The sequence below is a fragment of the Lepus europaeus genome, chromosome 10, assembly GCF_033115175.1.
Source record: "Lepus europaeus isolate LE1 chromosome 10, mLepTim1.pri, whole genome shotgun sequence".
Taxonomy (NCBI): Eukaryota; Metazoa; Chordata; class Mammalia; order Lagomorpha; family Leporidae; genus Lepus; species Lepus europaeus.
The window spans coordinates 118747284-118765019 of NC_084836.1; the positions used below are offsets into that span (position 1 = coordinate 118747284).

The 17736-nt window shown below is 48.9% G+C and overlaps 1 protein-coding gene across 1 annotated transcript in view; it reads left to right on the top strand.

Annotated features, from left to right (window-relative positions):
* Positions 1–16828, top strand: part of DOK5 (docking protein 5) — a 154560-nt gene extending 137732 nt beyond the window's left edge. The window contains exons 7-8 of the mRNA XM_062202397.1: positions 9257–9377; positions 16391–16828. Coding sequence (XP_062058381.1) covers positions 9257–9377; positions 16391–16455 — 186 coding nt within the window. The 3' untranslated portion in view covers positions 16456–16828. The remainder of the gene's footprint in view (positions 1–9256; positions 9378–16390) is intronic.
* Positions 16829–17736: the final 908 nt, after the last annotated feature.

Below are 17736 nucleotides of genomic sequence, written 5' to 3' on the forward strand. Positions count from 1 at the left end.
AACACAGATTAAGAGCTGCTGGGTACGTGAAGATGACCTTGTAAAGCAGGAGAGGGTGAGGATGAGGGACAAGCCTTGAAGCTTCCCCAGGGCCAGTTGTGCAAAGGCCCTGAGATAGCTCATATTGGTGTGCGAGTAAGCTGGCGATCCGAAGCAGACCACTTGGGAAGAGGAGGTGAGTCCTAGAAGTCAGCTTTCCAGGTGTCACAGCTGTGTGTGCCCATTGTAAGATCTTTTTTTAAAGATTTATTTATATTCTTGAAAGTCAGAGTTACACAAAGAGAGAGGCAGAGAGAGAGAGAGAGAGAGGTCTTCCATCTGCTGGTTCGCGCCCCAGATGACTGCAATTGCTGGAGCTGTGCTGATCTGGAGCCAGGAGCCAGGAGCTTCTTCCGGGTCTCCCATGTGGGTGCAGGGGCCCAAGCAGTTGGACCATTTTCTACTGCTTTCTCAGGCCACAGCGGCAAGCTGGATTGGAAGTGGAGCAGCCAAGACTTGAACCAGCACCCATATGGGATGCCGGCATTGCAGGCAATGGCTTTATCCACTATGCCACAGCACCAGCCCCCCATTGTAAGATCTTACTGCTGGCTCACTCACATTGTCATATACTGATTGGGATCAGAAGATGAAATTTGTTCTCTGAGCCTATGTACGTGTTTGATTTTATGTGTGCTTTTCTGTTGTTTTACATTTCTAAAGCTTCTTCCCTTGAGCCAGAAACATGTGTCAGTTGCTTAGGATATAAAAGAAAGTGTGAATGCTTCTGTAATGACATTGATCAGAAACTCTTGTTAAAGACAGTAGCAGGCTGGCACTGTGGCTTACTTGGTTAATCCTCCGTCTGCAGCGCCAGCATCCCATATGGACGCCGGGTTCTAGTCCTTGTTGCTCCTCTTCCAGTCCAGCTCTCTGCTGTGCCCTGGGAAGGCAGTGGAGGATGGCCCAAATGCTTGGGCCCCTGCACCTGCATGGGAGACCAGGAGGAGGCACCTGGCTCCTGGTTTTGGATCAGCACAGCGCCGGCCATAGCAGCCATTTGGGGAGTGAACCAACGGAAGGAAGACTTTTCTCTCTGTCTCTCTCTCACTGGCTATAACTCTACCTGTCCAAAAAAAAAAAAAAAAAAAAAAAAAAAAAAAAAAAAAGACAGCACTATACAAGGCTGATGTATATAGGTGAGTATTGCTGACATTAGTAGGACACCACCATGTATCATGTGTATCCCAGGAAGCAGCTGCAAGAGAAGGACTCTTCCTTCTCTCTTTCTTTTTCTTTTTTTTAAAGATTAACTTTATTTGAAAGAGCTACAGAAAGCTGTAGAGCCAGAGAGAGAGAGAGAGAAGTCTTCCATCTGCTGGTTTACTTCCCAAATGACCACAACGGCCAGCGCTGCACCTATCTGAAGCCAGGAGCCAGGAGCTTCTTCTTACCGGGTCTCCCACACAGGTGCAGGGCCCAAGCACTTGGGCCATCTTCCACTGCTTTCCCAGGCCATAGCAGAGAGCTGGATCGGAAGTGGAGCAGCTGGAACTAGAACCGGTGCCTATATGGGATGCTGGTGCTGCAGGCCAGGGCTTTCACCCGCTGCACCACAGCGCCGGCCCCTTCTTTCTTTTCCAATTGGCAAAGCTGCAAAGGGCTTATGGGAGGTCAAGTGGCAAGTCTGGTCGTATGACTCCTTGTGAGTGGCAGATCCCAGACTTTTTTGGATTTTTCTGACTCCCAAGTCTGAGCTCTTACCATAGTGGGAACTCTTCCTAGAGTGATGGATCCAGAGGTTATCAACAATGTAAGACAGTGGTTCTTTAATTGTGGTCCTTGGACCAATAAGAGCAGAGCCATGTGGGAACTTGTTAGAAATGCACTCTTCTGGGGATGTGCATTGTAGTGACCCCTTCAGCTGGTGTTTGCTAACATTGGAGAGCTGCAGACCCTGGAAGCAGAGAGCACAGGTAAATTATGTTTTCAAGTATTTTTCTCGCAGGGAGAATGGAGGCAGAATCTGAGGGCATCATTCGGAACCTGCTGGAGAACATCCAGGAGTGTAGGGCAGTAGGGATGAGACAGCTGAGCCTGGAGTGCGATGGGAGAAAGAAATTATCCTCAGGCTGCTTCCATTGGGAACCCAGTTTTCCTCTTTCTCTCTTGGAATGAGTTTTCCTTTCTGACTCAAATTTTGCACACATTCTGTGCTTAAAATTCCATAGAAAATTAGTGTGTATGCATTTGTCATTTAAAAAATGATTCATCTATTTGAAAGGCGGTATTACAGACAGAGAGGGAAAGACAGAGAAAGGTCTTTTGTCTGTGGCTTCACTCTACAAATGGTTGCTGCAGTTAGAGCTGGGCCAGGCCAAAGCCAGGAATTCCATTTGGGTCTCCCACATAGGTACAAGGTCCCAAGGACTTGGACCATCTTCTACTGCCTTCGCAGGTGCATTAACAGGGAGCTGGATTGGAAGTAGAGCAGCTGGGAGTCACATGGGATACCAGCATTGTAGGCAGAGGCTTAATCCCCTGCACCACCATGCCAGCCCTTACATCTTGTCTTAAACCAAGAACAATTCAGGCTTGGATGACCTTTGGAAGGTTTTGAGGTTGAGGAGGCATCCGGGTGTGGCTCCTGCCTCCCCTCTGGGTCCTGTGTCACAGTCCAGGTCGAATGAGTGGAAAATCACCATGCGATTTGCAAATGCACAGTTGCTCTTGGCAGAGACCCTACTTGAGTTGCTCTGAGGAGCACCCTGGGGTGAAGATTAAGTCTGCTAGGGACAGAGTGAGGTCTTGAGGTATGGCTCTCTGCCACTGTGATGATCTGTGCTTGCTGCGAATGGACCCTGGCTGATGTCACACACTCGGCATACGGTGTTCACAATGGACTGCGTGAGCAGTTACATCCTGCCGTGCTGTTCACCTTCGCAAAACACGGTACTCTGGTACTCTGCAGTGCAAACAGCTGGAGTCCAGAGAAGGGCAGTGTGGTGCAGCGCTGTGGCCGAGCCCTGCCGTGGCTCCCACTCCTGCCCAGGCTCTGAAAGGATGAGCTCTGGCAGCAAGTAGATGTCAGCCCACAGCCTGTGAGGAACAAAACCAACCCTGCAGTGAACAGTGTTGGGGACAGGGGCACACAATTGGTTTTCTTTTCCAACGAACAAGCTATGCAGAGTGGGCTGGTCATTAGAATTATTTTCTCTCCCAAGAGGGTTGATCTGATTTTCTCATCATTATGAGGTGGGACCTTGTCATGAGCCTCCTGTTCACTGTGAATATTAGGGGGTTTTAAGAGGGCTCTTGGCCAGCGCCGTGGCTCACTAGGTTAATCCTCTGCCTTGTGGCGCCAGCACACTGGGTTCTAGTCCCGGTCGGGGCACCGGATTCTGTCCCGGTTGCCCCTCTTCCATTCCAGCTCTCTGCTGTGGCCTGGGAGGGCAGAGGAGGATGGCATAAGTGCTTGGGCCCTGCACCCGCATGGAAGACCAGGAGAAGCACCTGGCTCCTGGCTTCGGATCAGCACGATGTGCCGGCCGCAGCGCACCAGCCGCGGCGGCCATTGGAGGGTGAACCAACGGCAAAAGGAAGACCTTTCTCTCTCTCTCTCTCTCACTGTCCACTCTGCCTGTAAAAAAAAAAAAAAAAAAAAAGGCTCTTATTGTGCTGTTGAGACTATACTATGCTAACAAGGTTTTCCTCAGGTCTTCCTTTAAATGTTACCTCCCCCTGGAACCATTTGGCCAGAAGTAGCCACCCAGTGATTCATCATGTCATTTCAGTTTTTAAAAAATTGTGGATGTATTAGAGAGGAAGAGAGACAGATAGTGCTGTCTCCCAGTCACTAATTCACTTCCCCAAATACCCACAATGACAGGGAGCAGGTTGAGTGGAAGCCAGGAGCTGGAACTCAATCCAGAGCAAAGCCAAATCTGAACTCAGCACTTGGATATGGGATGTGGACATCCCTAATCCTGATGTCATGCTTTTTAAAATAATCTGCAAAACACATAATAGTCAGCCAAGCACTGATCTACTTTTTCCCTCCAGGGTTTTGCCTATTTGAAGCATTTCAGATTGACAGAATAGTATAATATATGGTCTTTGGTAGCTGGCTTTTCCATCTAACACCAAGTTTTCAGGCTCGTACATATTGTACTATGTATCAAAGTTTCACTCCTTTTTGTTAATTTGTTTTTACTTTCATTGTCATTCTCAATGCCACGAGAAAACAGACAATGCAGTGCAAACAGCTCAGGAGGAGCAGAGCTTAGACTGCAGCTGGGATCTCCTGGCCCACTGTCAGCTCCTCTTCCCTGGCAACAGGTGTAGGTCGATTGATTTCTCTGAGATTTCTTTGAGATACCAAGCCTCTGGGCAGCAGCAGAGCTCACGTAGGCTGGGTTAGGAAGAGACCTGCGTGTATCCCGGCTGTTTAGTGGGAAGGCGGAGTCATCTCTTAGACTTTCCTGAAGCCTGGTCTTAGTGGGATCTTAGGTGACACTGCTGACAGGGAACAAGTGTATAGAGTCTCAGCCCGCTGCTGTAGGACTGTCCTAAATGGTTGTGTATCTGTGCACAAGCATATCTTCCTGAGTCCTTGTGTTTCTCATTTGAATAGCAAAGGAGAATGGAACCAGCATCTTATTACCATGTCCCTCCACGGCCAGCGATGGCTGTGTTCATTATCCTGGACTGAAGTTTTAGCAAGGATTCAGCCTTGGGTGAACAGTGCTTCTGATTTGCTGGGTGGCTTAGGACTTATTTCTGAAAACTATTCCCTGCCACTTGGGGAATGACTGGGTCCATCCTTCTCTCCATCTATTCATCCCACACTTACTTAGTCTCTGGGGGCCCTTGCTCAGTTATAGGGACACAGAGAACAAAAATCTACTCCCTGCTTTCCAGGGAGCTCATGCTTTGTGGTAGGAGGCAGGCTAATTTAGCAGCTTTTCTAGAACCGTAACTTGTTTTAAGAACAGACTGTGAGGTTTACCTAATGGGAACACCTGATCCTGCTAAGAGGAGAAGAGGCCCACGGAGAGGTATGGAGGAAGAGACTCCTAAGTGGACTTCTAAAGGGAAGGCAGGTGTTAACCAGGGGAGAAGCGGGACAAGCCCTTGGGCAGGGGGGCAGGAGTGCCATTCCATGGTGGGTGGAAGTGGCTGCACCATGCAGCTGGCGTAGGCCGTAGTGAGGTATGACACTGGGTGGGGAACAGGTCAGTGCACCCCACTCAAGTGTGTCTGTTGGCCAAGGATGCTTAGATTCCAGTTTGTTAACTCAGGAGACTGGGCAGATGCTCCTGTGGTTCCTCCAACTCTCATGGCCCGTGATCCTGTTCAATTTCCCTGACACTTGCAGGCAGCAATACAGATGGTTTGTGAGTTTTGTTGTTGTTGTTAGTATTTTTTTTCTTTTGAGTTATAGAGAGGCAAAGGCAGAGAAAGAGAGAGAGGTCTTCCATCTTCTAGTTCACTCCCCAAATGGCCGCAACAACCAGAGCTTGGCCAATTTGAACACAGAAGCCAGGAGCTTCCTCCCAGTCTCCCATGTGGGTGCAGGGGCCCAAGCACCTGGGCCATCTTCTACTGCTCTCCTAGCATAGAGCTGGATTGGAAGTGGAGCAGCCAGGTCTCGAATCAGTGCCCATATGAGATGCCGGCACTGCAGGTGGTGGCTTTACCCACTACACCATAGCCCTGGTCCCAGTTGTTAGTGTTCTTTACAGAATTCAAGGGCATGGGTTGATAGGGTATTGCTGTGGGTCTGATATCATATGCAGTTTGCTTTAGGAAGACAGTTTGTTCTGTCCCCACTGAGCTCAGGGGACATGCCTGAGGATTCCTCACCACACTGACCTGTGCCTGTCCGTAAGTGCTTTTTCCTAGGCCAGGGAAGCCCATGTTCTCAGGACTTAAGTTGTCACTTTCGGCTGGAAGGGACAAGTTCTTGATAAGCTCCTGTCCAGGCAGGGCCCTGTCCAAGAGCAGTGCCATGGCTCTGAGGGGCCCTCCCACTACGGCCGTGTGCCCCAGCCCTGTGCTGCCAGCTCAGCTGTGGCTTGTGTGGCGATGTGGCCACTGGTGCCGGCCTTTGCCTTTGCCTGTGTCACCTGGAGTTCCTCCAGCCAATATTTCCAGCCAAGCATTTTCCTACACTTTTTGGTAATCTCAAGTTAGCCTCCCGCCTCGTGGGGCTCCAGCCTACCCAGCAAAGGGACGGTGACTGTGGTTGTAGATGGGCATCTGTGTTGAGAGGGCTTCCCGCACAGCTGTGTCCATGGGAGGGTTTTCAGGAACGGCAGTGTCATGTTAGAGCCAAAGTCCCCAGACTTTACACTCCTGTTTTCATATTTACTTCTAAAGGTGGAAATATTTTACTTATTGTAACAAAAAAATCAAACTAGGTGAAAGTGTTTGATTGTTTTAATTCCAGGTAGGCTGTCTCCCTGCTGCTCCAGCTTCCCCAGTTGTAGCCTCTGCCCAGTGGGTGCTCACCTGTGCTTCCGCTGGTGCTGTCCAGAGCACTGAGCACTTCTGCCCTGTCGCTCCTATCAGGGACCAGTGCGGCTCACAGAGATAGAGACTGGGACTATCTCCCCCGCTTGATTCCACCCAAGGACGTCCCAAGTCTTCTCCGACACTCTTCTCAGACCCTGAGACGATTGAAGGCTTTTCTCGTCATTTTTCTCCAAAGGCAATTAAAATGCTGCTTTCATAAATTAGATAGTCTTTCAAGGATTCAGGAGGAAATGAGAGCCAGGCTTTGTACTGTTCGCTGCAAAACGCGGCGCTGGTGTCAGTTCACTCTCGTCCCTAAATAAGCCTTCTAAAAATACAAGCAAACGTGCCGCACTGCCGTCCTGTATTTTGCAAGTGGTGAATAATTTGAAGTGACTGCCATTCCCCAAGTGTCTTCCTTATATCGACTTTTTATTGTATTACATCTAATCTCTTCATATTAAGAAAATCAAATAACCCATACTTTAAACCTGGTTCTCTTCTTCCCTTAATTTTCTTGCATTCATGTAAATGAGGTTGAATGTCACCTGAAGTCACCAGCAAATGCCCTCCTGCCCTCGGTCCTTCGTCTGCCTCCCTCTCTCTTTCCCCCCTCCCTCCTTCCTCCCTTCCTTTCTCTATTTCTCTCTCTCTTTCACGCATAAAATTAGCTACAGAATTTTTCTACTTAGTAATTCTACTTAGTTGATCTAAGAGGACACTTTTAAAAGCAAGAAAACAGTCCTGATACAGCCTAGTGTTTAATTCCATCTCGGTCATGTTTTGGTCACTTTGCTGTTTTGACAGGGACGGGGATTCAGCAAAAGTGAATGTAACACGTGTAGATGAAATGATCTTTGTTGTGATTTGTTTAATCTTAATCTTTTGTTCAAGTTTTTTTTTTTTAACATTTATTTATTTATTTGAGAAGCAGAGTTAGAGAGGGAGAGATGGAAAGAAAGATCTTCCATCCACTCCCCAAATGGCCGCAGTGTCCGGAACTGGGCCAATCCAAAGCCAGGAGCTAGGAGCTTTTTCTGGATCTCCTACACAGATGCAAGGACCCAAGCACTTGGGCTATCCTCCATTGCTTTCTCAGGGGATTAGCAGGGAGCTGGATCAGCAGTGGAGCAGCCAGGACTTGAACCAGCATCCACATGGGATGCTGGCATCAAAGATGGAGGCTTTACCTGCTACGCTACAGCGCCAGCCCCTTTGTTCAAGTCAACTCTCCTCAACCTGCCCCTGTGTTTTGTTCTCTGGCTTAGGAAGCTGCATATTATTTTGGTTTTAGTGAGCTATGTACAGATAGTATGCCTTAAGCTGCCAGGTTGACAACATGTGTAGCAGGAGGAATTTCTTTAAAAAAAAAGTTCTTTATATGAGCATTGCAATTTGTAGCCATCATCATCATCTCCATTTTTGTCCTTTCCTTATTTTGTGCTAGACAAGATGAAGTAGGCATCAAGTACTGCCACAATCCAAATGGGTAGGCGTTGAACGCAACTGTTTTCCATGTGAGCAGCTAAAATGGCATTGTGCTGGGGCTGGTTTCTGCGTCCCACTGGGTTTCCTTCGCAGCAGGAGGTGGAATTGCTTCCTTTCTGTCGGTGTCAGTCTTCCATCCTTGGGTTATCAGCTGCCCAGCATTTGTGTTGTGTCTGTGCAATTAACCAGGTCTCGATTGAGGGATGCTTCAGTTAGCTCATTTTTGCTCATTGCAAATTACATCCCAGTGAAAATTTTGCACAAATCTATGTATTTGTGAGTGCATTTCAGAAGACTGAGGGGCATGACTTGATATTCAAGTGTCCAGGAAATCAAGTGTTTCCAATAGTCACTTCTTGTGCAATGGCACAATAAAACCATGGCACAACAGTGGCTGAGACTGGGCTCAGAGGACAGGGCACTGCAGGGCTGCTCACCCAGCCCTCCCATTCTTACCACTTCCTCATTTTCCTCTTCCTTTTATTCTACCCATCCAGTCCATCCTCCAGGGGCATGGGATGTCAATGGGTCTGGCCCTGCTGGGGCAACCACAGGTGGGACTTGAAATTCAATAACTGTAGCAGGCTCATTTTTAAGTTAGTCATTTTGTAAGGTCTGTGAATGATGTTATAAATATCCAAGTGGGTGAAAAAGAAATAATGGCTCATATAATGGAAAGGTCTGGGGCTGCCCTCTGGTTTCAGGTGGGATCCAGGTCTCAGGGGAGCTGGTGAGACCCTCCCTCTGCTTTCCTCTTCTGAGTGGCATCCAACCACTGTCGCCTTCTCCAAGACAGACTTCCATCGTGTCTGCTATATGCCCAGCAACCACTCAAGAATGCTCATTGATTCTGTTCAGCAAGTATTTCTTGCACATCCAGTATGCACCAGGGCGTTTTCTATACCCTGGAGATAGCGCAGTGAACATAACAGGCCCATGGACTTATGTTACCTCCAGCAATTTTCTCTTCCAGGAAGTCCTAGAAAGGATCTCAGGGACTGAGTCTTGTTGGCCAGACTTGAGTCACTAGCCCAGACCTGGCTACTGTGGTGAGCTCTGCCGCCACAGTGAGAGGCATGGAGCCGAATAGAAGAAGTTTGTCAAAGGAAACTCAGTGCATGTTGCCAATGGGTGGTAGAATGGAGTCCGTTCTGGCCATCACCACTGGAAATGTGTCTGGATTTGGGGGCAGGCCAGCTCCTTGCTGCTCTCCCGGTGGCTCCCTGGTCAGTCTCAGTGCAGCGTTGCTTATGCACCTCTCTTCCCTTTGCAGCTCCAGATGAAGATGAGTGAGCGAGCCGCCTCCCTGAGCACCATGGTGCCCCTGCCTCGCAGCGCCTACTGGCAGCACATCACCCGGCAGCACAGCACCGGGCAGCTCTACCGCCTGCAAGGTAAGCGCCGCCCACTGGGTGGCAGCTCTGGGGGCGGGGCTCAGCTCATACTGCTGTTGCACATCTTGCTGGCCAGCCCCCTGCTCCTGAGGCTTGGCTCCCATCAAGGCGTCAGGACACGGGACACTTCATCTCTAGCGCCTGATTCTCAGATATTTTCCCTATCACCATGTCTTAGGGGGAGTTGTTTGCAAGGTAGGCTCTTGGGCCCTTCTTTGCAGAATCCTGGGTCCTGGGGTGTAGCAATGTATACTTGTAGCAAACCCTAGACTGGGTCAAGACAACGGTATATACAATTTATAAATCAGTAACTAATAAACCACTCACCTTGTGTGGAGAATCCTTGGTGAACACTGAGCAGATGGGGTCCCTGGCCTTGAGAGAGTGTGCATGGGCTGCACCTGCTCTTTGCAGGCAGAACTTTGCTGAATAAACAAAAGCAAGAATGCAGGAGTGACCACAGAAAACCGTGCTACTTTGCCGGGTCACACCAGCTTCCTTTCAGTCCTTTGTTCCGGTTCTCTGTTCCCCAGTGCTGTGCCCTTTCCCCAGGCTAGTTATCTCCTGCCCACCTGGGGTCTCCCCTCCAGAGCTCCCTGGCTGCAGGCCACCTTTCACTTTATGATAACTAGGGTGGGATGGGTCACTTGATCACTGCCCTTGTGCGGGGAAGCTGGTGACCCTCCCTCCTGCCTGGCCCTCCTCCGTCTTCATCTCATGCTTAATTATGTGGCTGCTGACTCATGGCTGGCTCTTCCAGGAAGCAACGCTGTTCAGGAGGGCAGGAGAGCTGTGGCTGTGGCCCTTTTTACCCATGTCACCCTCCCACCCCTCGCATGGAGAAGTCGTTCCATTAGCATTCGTTGAGAGCGTGTTACGTTAAGACGGCGTCAGCGGTATTTACCTCTAGTCTATCTGACTCCGTGCTCTGTTCCCTGAGAGCGTGGCACACAGCAGACGCTTCACAAATAGATCCTCAGTGCCCGTCTGAGTGGCTGAGTAGCTGGCTGAATTGATGAGGGATGGACAAAGACTTTCCCTCCCAAGACAGTTGCAGAGAGTTGGGCTAGATCAGGTTGTCGTGATTACCACTTATTCCCCTTTCAAATTGGAAAATCTTGTAATTTTTGCAATATCATTTTTTTGCCATATACATGTGACTGAGATTATTGCTATTAATTACTGCTAGTAGCAATAGGTATATAACATATACCCAGTACTTAAACCATTTTCAATTTTATTTAGTCTCTTTTATTTAAATGCCTTTTTAAAATAAAAAATATATTTTACTTCCTCTACTATGTTGTAACTACTGGTTATACTTTTAAAATAGACTTTAAGATAAATAATAATTATGGAAGGTAAAAGATGTTTACACACTACCTACCTAACATTATCTTCCTTATCAAGGGTGGTTATTTTGCATAACCAGAACCTGGGAAAATGAGTTCATTCACTCCTAGAAACCAAAAGAAATTGGGAAAATTACGTGCCCGGGTTACTCTGTGTGTGCCTAGGATGCAGGCTTGTTTTGCTGATGTTCGTGCGTTGTAATTCTTCCAGCCAGTTCACTACTGTGATAGAGTCCAGGCTGGCTTTTCTTGGCAGACACAGACCCTTCCCGGGGAAGTCATCAAACTGATTGGAGAAATGGTCATCTCCTCCCCAAATTTAGTCCTAGAATGCCCCCTGCTGGTTGATTGTGAAATCATCACTTTATCACTGCGGTTGTAATCCGGCCACTTTTCATGAATCTCCCTTCACGGCCTCTCCGGATGCCTTTTCCAGTTTTCATAGAAATTGTCTTCTACGGCGAGGCAGGTCTGCAGGCTGCACCTGAGGGAGGTTTATCATGAAAATTGGAAGAATTGATGAAAGTGAAGCGTTCAGGAAGTTTGTATTGAACGCTGCACCAGACCTAGGATTCTTTTAGGAGGACACGGATAAAACAACAGGAGTGGTGTCTCCCGATGTTCTGTGGAGTTCTAGCCCTGGTAGAGAGCTCCCCTGCCCTCAGAAAACAGATGGTGTCAAGCAGGTTTGGGGGAAAGTGGTACATGTTTATTTCTCTTCTTAGAGTGCCAGGCTGCAACTCGATGCTTTCAAGGCTCTGGGACGTCCTCTAGTAGAGAGTGCATCATTAGAAACAAAGCCTTTCTCTCCTTTGCTTATAGAAGCAAACAGTAACACACCGCCGGGGAAGTGCCGAGGCCCCTGATTTGTTCCTTCCAGGAGAGGCGGGACCTCTCCAGTGAGTGTCTGTTACAGAGTTACTCTTGTGGAGGCAGGTGTTCAGTGCAGTGGTGTAGACACTGCTTGGGACGCACATTCCATATAGGAAGGCCTGGGTTTGGGTCCCAGCTCCACTCCTGATTCCAGCTTCCTGCTAATGTGCGCCCTGGGAGGCAGCACCCATGTGGGAGACCTGGATTGAGTTGCTGGCTCTTGCCTTTGGCCTATTCTAGCCCCAGCTGTTGCAAGCATTTGAGGAGTGATAGATGGATGATATTTTTTTCTCCATTTTCTCTTCTCTGTCTCTCTCCCTTTCAGATAAATAAAAATAATTTAAAAATTTTTTTAATATAAAATATTTAGAAGCTACTTTCAGAGGATATATTGTGCACTAGGCTTTGCATAGAAACCTAGATAAGTATTCCACGTGCATCTCAATACTGCTCCTGATAGAGTATTTTTATGCTTATTTGCACTAAGAATCCAAAAATTTGAAGGGCTGGTGATGTATATTCGACACATATCTTCTAAGGAGTTAAGATGTTAAGCTTTCATCCATTTTCCTTCACCCACCCACTCATTCATTTTCTTGGCAAAGAAATGTTTATGCCATGCATGCTGGTGAGTGACAGGCGTACACAGGGCTTGGAGACAGGCATGTATTCCCTTTTGGGTCTTCTGACCCAAGGGGAGTCACAGTAATTAAGCAAACCCATTTAATTTCAAGTCTGTACATGTAACAGTGGAGGTGAAATTGTGGAGGCCGAGTTGTCGGTTCTGGGAAATAATGAGCAAGGAGCTTCATTACATAGTGTGGGCACTGGAAGCCTCAACATTTACTCTAAGATGTTAAGTCTGGAAAAGGCAGCCATAGTGAGAGTGGAGGAGAAACATTCTCCACAGAGAGATCAGCAGGTGCAAAGATCCAGGCATTCAAAGAGCAGAACAGAGGCTGCATGGCTGGTGCACACAGGGTGTGATGAGGTGGCCGGGGTGATGGTCCCAGATGCTTAAGATTTCCTTGTTAGGAGTGTGATGGGAAGAAGGACCAAGGTGTGACAGTGTCAGATTTTATGCATATTTAAGTGCAAGCAACTGCCAGCCCTGAGGCCAGCGCACACAAACTCGGAGCGTGGTCTCAGCACAGTGCTCCTCTCGGACTCGTGTCCTTCTCTCCGTCACCATCGTGGGAAGCTGCACCTTGTGCACAAGAAGCTCCATTGCTACACTGTTGCTACTGGCACTGCTTGGGCGGAGAGCATCACTTGTGTCAAAAAACCAAGCCAAAAATAGGCACCCTGTGACCAAACAGCTAGGAAACCGAGGAGGGATCCCAGGTGTGCGTGTCTCCGTGCCAGGCATGTGCCACATTGTCTTGTTTGGTTCTGCTGGTGAGGGTAGGACACAGTCCTCTCTATTGCAATGAAGCAAGAACCTGAGGCCTTTGCAGGTCAATGCTTGCCCAAGGACACCAGGACAGTGGGCAGAGGAAGTGGCGGTGTTGTGACTCCTGGCCTAGAGCTCTTTCTTCCAGCAGAGGAGCCAATGCATAGGAAGAAGTCCTGCCCCTTGAGTGCTGCAAAGGTCCATGCCCTGGCACCGAAATGCCTGGATGTCAGCCTGTGCGCCTCAGTGTTCACTTTGAAGATGATAGATTCTGGGAGCAGGTGGCTACTTGGAAGTTACTGACATTACTTTTAAAAGATTAATTCCAACGTGGTCACATATATTGTGTGAGCAGCAGTCAAGATTAAGAAGTGAGCACATATGAAGGGGGCAGGGGTGACAGGTCAGCCAGGGTCCCAAGCTCACAGGTCCACAGGGGCCAAAGCAAGGCATGAACAAGAAGGAGGTCGGGACTGGAGTGGCCTGGGGCCTCGTGAGTGTGGGAGAGGCACAGGTCCTCGGCCGACGGTGCCCTGCAGCCACCTCTAGCCAGCCAGGCGGTGGCAGAATATGGAGCTGGTATGTCTTGCAGTTTTGCTAAGAGAACAGAGAAACTGGCAGCTACGTGGGAAGTTTGCAGCAATGTAAACAGTGACCGCGAGCCTGGATGTTGTGGGAACCTGTGTAGTCCAGAGAATGTCTGGGCCCAGATGTGGTCACGGCCATACCAGCTCGTGAGCTTCACGTGTACCGCAAATCCGTGCCGGGAAAGTCCTTCCATCCTTGCCCTTCCTTCAGCAAAACACAGCAGTCAAACCGAGCCCAAGCGAGGCGCCCAGCCAGCCACTGTACTGGAAGCCGTTTTCCCCTTGACTGAACCCACGTGGATGCAGTCACTTTGCTTGTGAACTCATGGAGTTTAAGGAGCTACTGTTGCAGGTGCAGGCGAGGGCTGTGCACTTGACTGAAGGTTTGGATTTTGCATCAACACTATTGTGCCCTGCCTGCTTCCTACAGCCCTGTAGGAAGTTTTTTATCAAACTTTGTTAAAGATCGATGTGGATTTGTACTTAATAGTACTGCAACCCATTAAAACCATTTCTCTACACCTGGGTGTAAGGCCTGCAAAATCATTTGGTCTGGCTGCCAAGGCAACCACAGCAGGGACTTGAAATTCAATCCCTAGAGCAGGCTAATTTCTAAGTTGATAATTTTTGTATGGCCCATGAATGATGTTATGAATACCCACATGGCCCCTGGAGGTAACAAGGCTCGCCATCTCTGCTCTACCACAAAGTGTGTGTGTGTGTGTGTGTGTTGGAAAGTGAATAGAATGTATCTTCAAACTGGGAGTTTGGAAGAAATGATTTCTCATCATTTGGGAGACTTTATATTGAAGACTTTTCTAATAATAACCACTGCCACTGTGTCCTAGGTCCTGTATGACTGGATGAATCCTTTTTATTTTCTGGTTTGGATTGGAGGCTTGTGAATCTCCAAACCCAAGTTCCTCTTTTGTTTGCTTCTGTTTGGGGGTTGGGCCTAGAGTGGCTTCCAGGAGGCTCCACAGGTCCCAGAGTCCCTTCTGTTTGCTTGGGCTCTCAGCCACATGCTGGGGAGGGCAAAGCAAACGTTTACTTCCCAGTATGCAAAAGTGGACAGTGAGCCAGCAGCTGTGTGTTTCCTCACCTGACCTCTGGCAGGAGGTCTCCTGGGACTCTCACGGAGGGTGGGCTGTGGCCAGGGCCAACAGAAGTCCCAAGGGCACACACCAGGGTCCAGTGTTTGAAAGCAGCCTCCTTGTGAACACACATGGACCAGCACACAGGCTGCACTTAGCTTCAGTCCTGTCCCCCTGTGTCTTCCAACCCCTTGATCTTTGCATTTGGTTATGAAGGCATGGCGGGATAAAATGCTATGAATAAAACCAGGCACAGCCCAGGACAGCTGCCTTGGTCACCCAGTCCTGTTTGATCTCCCTACCAGGAAGTAGGTCCTGGATAATGCAACTGCTGTCTCAGCCAGCAGATGGCAGTCAAACCGCTTGGTTTTTTACAGTCAAGGAGGCAGATCTACAAGAACTGGCCAGCTGTGCTTCTGGGCAGTCCAGCCTGCTGTTTTCCTGAATAAAGTTTTATTGGAACATCCATGCCCACTCGCCACATATCACTCATTCTGCCTTATGCAGGCCAGGCACTGTATAGAAAACGTTTGCTAACCCCTGTGTCGCGCCGTAACAGAGGCGGGTGGTGCCTTGTGTGCCATCTCCTTGACTTTCTTGATGTTGTTGATTTGGGAGCGAAACCTGAAATAATAAATGCCAAATGGGTTTTGTTGAGTCCTTCTTGGGGTGGGTTAGGACACTGATGCCGCATCCTGTATCAGCGCTGGTTCAAGTGCGGACTCCTTCCCGCCCCAGCCAGCTCCCCGCCGATGCACCTGTGAGACAGCAGCAGATGACCCCAGCGCTCAGTCCCTGCTGCTCACATGGGAGACCCAGATGGAGCTCCTGGCTCCTGACTTTGACCTGGCCCAGTCCTGCCTGTTGCAGGCTTTTGGGGAGTGAATCAGTGGATAGAAGCTCGCTCCTCTCTCTCTCTCTCTCTCTCTCTCTCTCTCTCTCTCGATCTCTCTCTCATCTGTCTCTCTCATTCTCTCTGCCTTCTAATTATGCAAACTTAAAAGGCAATCCTCCTTTACAGATACAACAAGATGGTTCAAGTGTAAGCATAACAAGTATCTTATTGCTGGTCAGTTTTCCAGAGTGTCCAGACCATGAGCTAGCTCCTCTAGTCCTGTGTGTGTGTGTGTGTGTGTGTTTAGAGAGAGAGAGAGAGAGAGAGAGAGAGAGAGAGGTAGAGACAGAGAGAGAGGTCTTACATCCGCTGGTTCACTCCCCAATTGGCCGCAATGGCTGGGGCTGTGCCGATTCCAAGCCAGGAGCAAGGAGTTTCTTCTGGGTCTGTAACGTGAGTGCAGGGGTCCAAGGACTTGGGCCATCTTCTACTGCTTCCCCAGGCCATGGCAGAGAGCTGGTTCGGAGGTGGAGCAGCCGGTACTTGAACCAGTGCCCATATGGGATGCCAGCACTGCAGGCAACAGTTTTACCCGCTATGCCACAGCACTGGCCCCATAGTCCTGTGTTAGTTTCATTTCCCTCAACACCCTGTGCATAGGGGTTGATGCAGGGAAAAACAACTGCTAATGGACTGACCATAGCTTAGTGTAAGGCCCCCTGCAAATGCCATGTGAATCATGTAATCTGTCGGGACTCCTGCCTAACTCTGTTGGGGAAGAAAACCCCGTCATGAGTATGTGAGTTATTCATGTACTGGCTAATTTGATCGTGAGCTTTTCTGGAACTAACTGTTGCCTTTCCGTTCCTTTTGGAAAAGATGTCACCAGCCCTCTGAAGCTGCACAGAACAGAGACTTTTCCCGCCTACCGATCCGAGCACTGACAGCGACGACCAAGAATCGCCCGCTCACTTGGGATGAGATGAGTCAGCCACGCTGGAGGTTGCAGAGTGATGGCAAGGGACGCCACGACCAAGAGAAACAGCGTAAAGTCCGGGCTAGTTGTGCGGTCCTCGGGAAACTCTGCAATACAATCAATCAATTTTTTTTTTTAAGTCTTAGCGTAATTCAAACATGCTCTATAGGTATCGACTTTTCGTTCGTCTTTTACGGCTGGGCAGAGAGGAGTCAATCCCACCAAACGATTTTCTATTGTAGATACCATGTCCCCCTGCACTGCTCTGAATCTGTCCTCTTGTGGATTCTTGTGATTTTCCTTCTGAGTGTTTCAATTGTACCCGTCAGTACTGACAATAAAATGGCTCTTAATTATTGGTTATTTGTTTATACCCTGTTCCTGCCGGCTATTAGTCCTGTGGTTCTGGTTAACTCCTGGAAATCATCTTTGATCAGACTGTCAATTACCTAATCAGTGCCGTGACTCGCTCTCACCGGCTCTGCTCACAAGTGTCCCTTCCAAGGAGCCCTCAGGGCTGCTCCCTGGGTTTCAGCTTCTCTCTCGTCCGCTGTCCTCATCCTCTGCTTCTTCATCCCCACCCCCTTTTTAAAGCCCTTATTTCGTTTGGCGAAACTTCTAAAGACATTTTAAAATCGAACGCCATTCTTCGGCCCCATGGTCTTTGGGTTCTGACACTATGGGTTTCTCTGAATCTTCTGCATTTCGGAAGTGAGGGAAACATCCCCTCAGGAGTTGTGAGCAGGCTTCTGTGTTGTGTTCCACATAAAACCAACCATTGCCATGTTTGCTCACCCATTAATCCCAGCTGTAATGAACACCTCCTAGGTCCAGGGGCACGGAGGTAAAAAGACACAGACCGGGGCCAGCACTGTGGCATAGCGTGTGAAGCCTCCACCTGCACTGCTGGCATCCCATATGGGCACCGGTTCGAGTCCCAAATGCTCCACTTCCGATCCAGCTCTCTGCTGTGGCCTGGGAAAGCGGCAGAAAATGGCCCAAGTTCTTGGGCCCCTGCACCTGTGTGGGATACCTGGAAGAAGCTCCAGGCTCCTGGCTTCAGATCAGCCCAGCTCTGGCCATTGCAATCATTTGGAGAGTGAATCAGCAGAGGAAGAGCTCTCTCTCTGCCTTTCAAATAAATAAAAATAAATAAATATTTTACATCATGGTATCCTAATGTATTTAGCCCGGTTGAAATGCAGGTTTGCTGAGCTAACTCCCTGGGCTCTGGGATTCCACGGACACT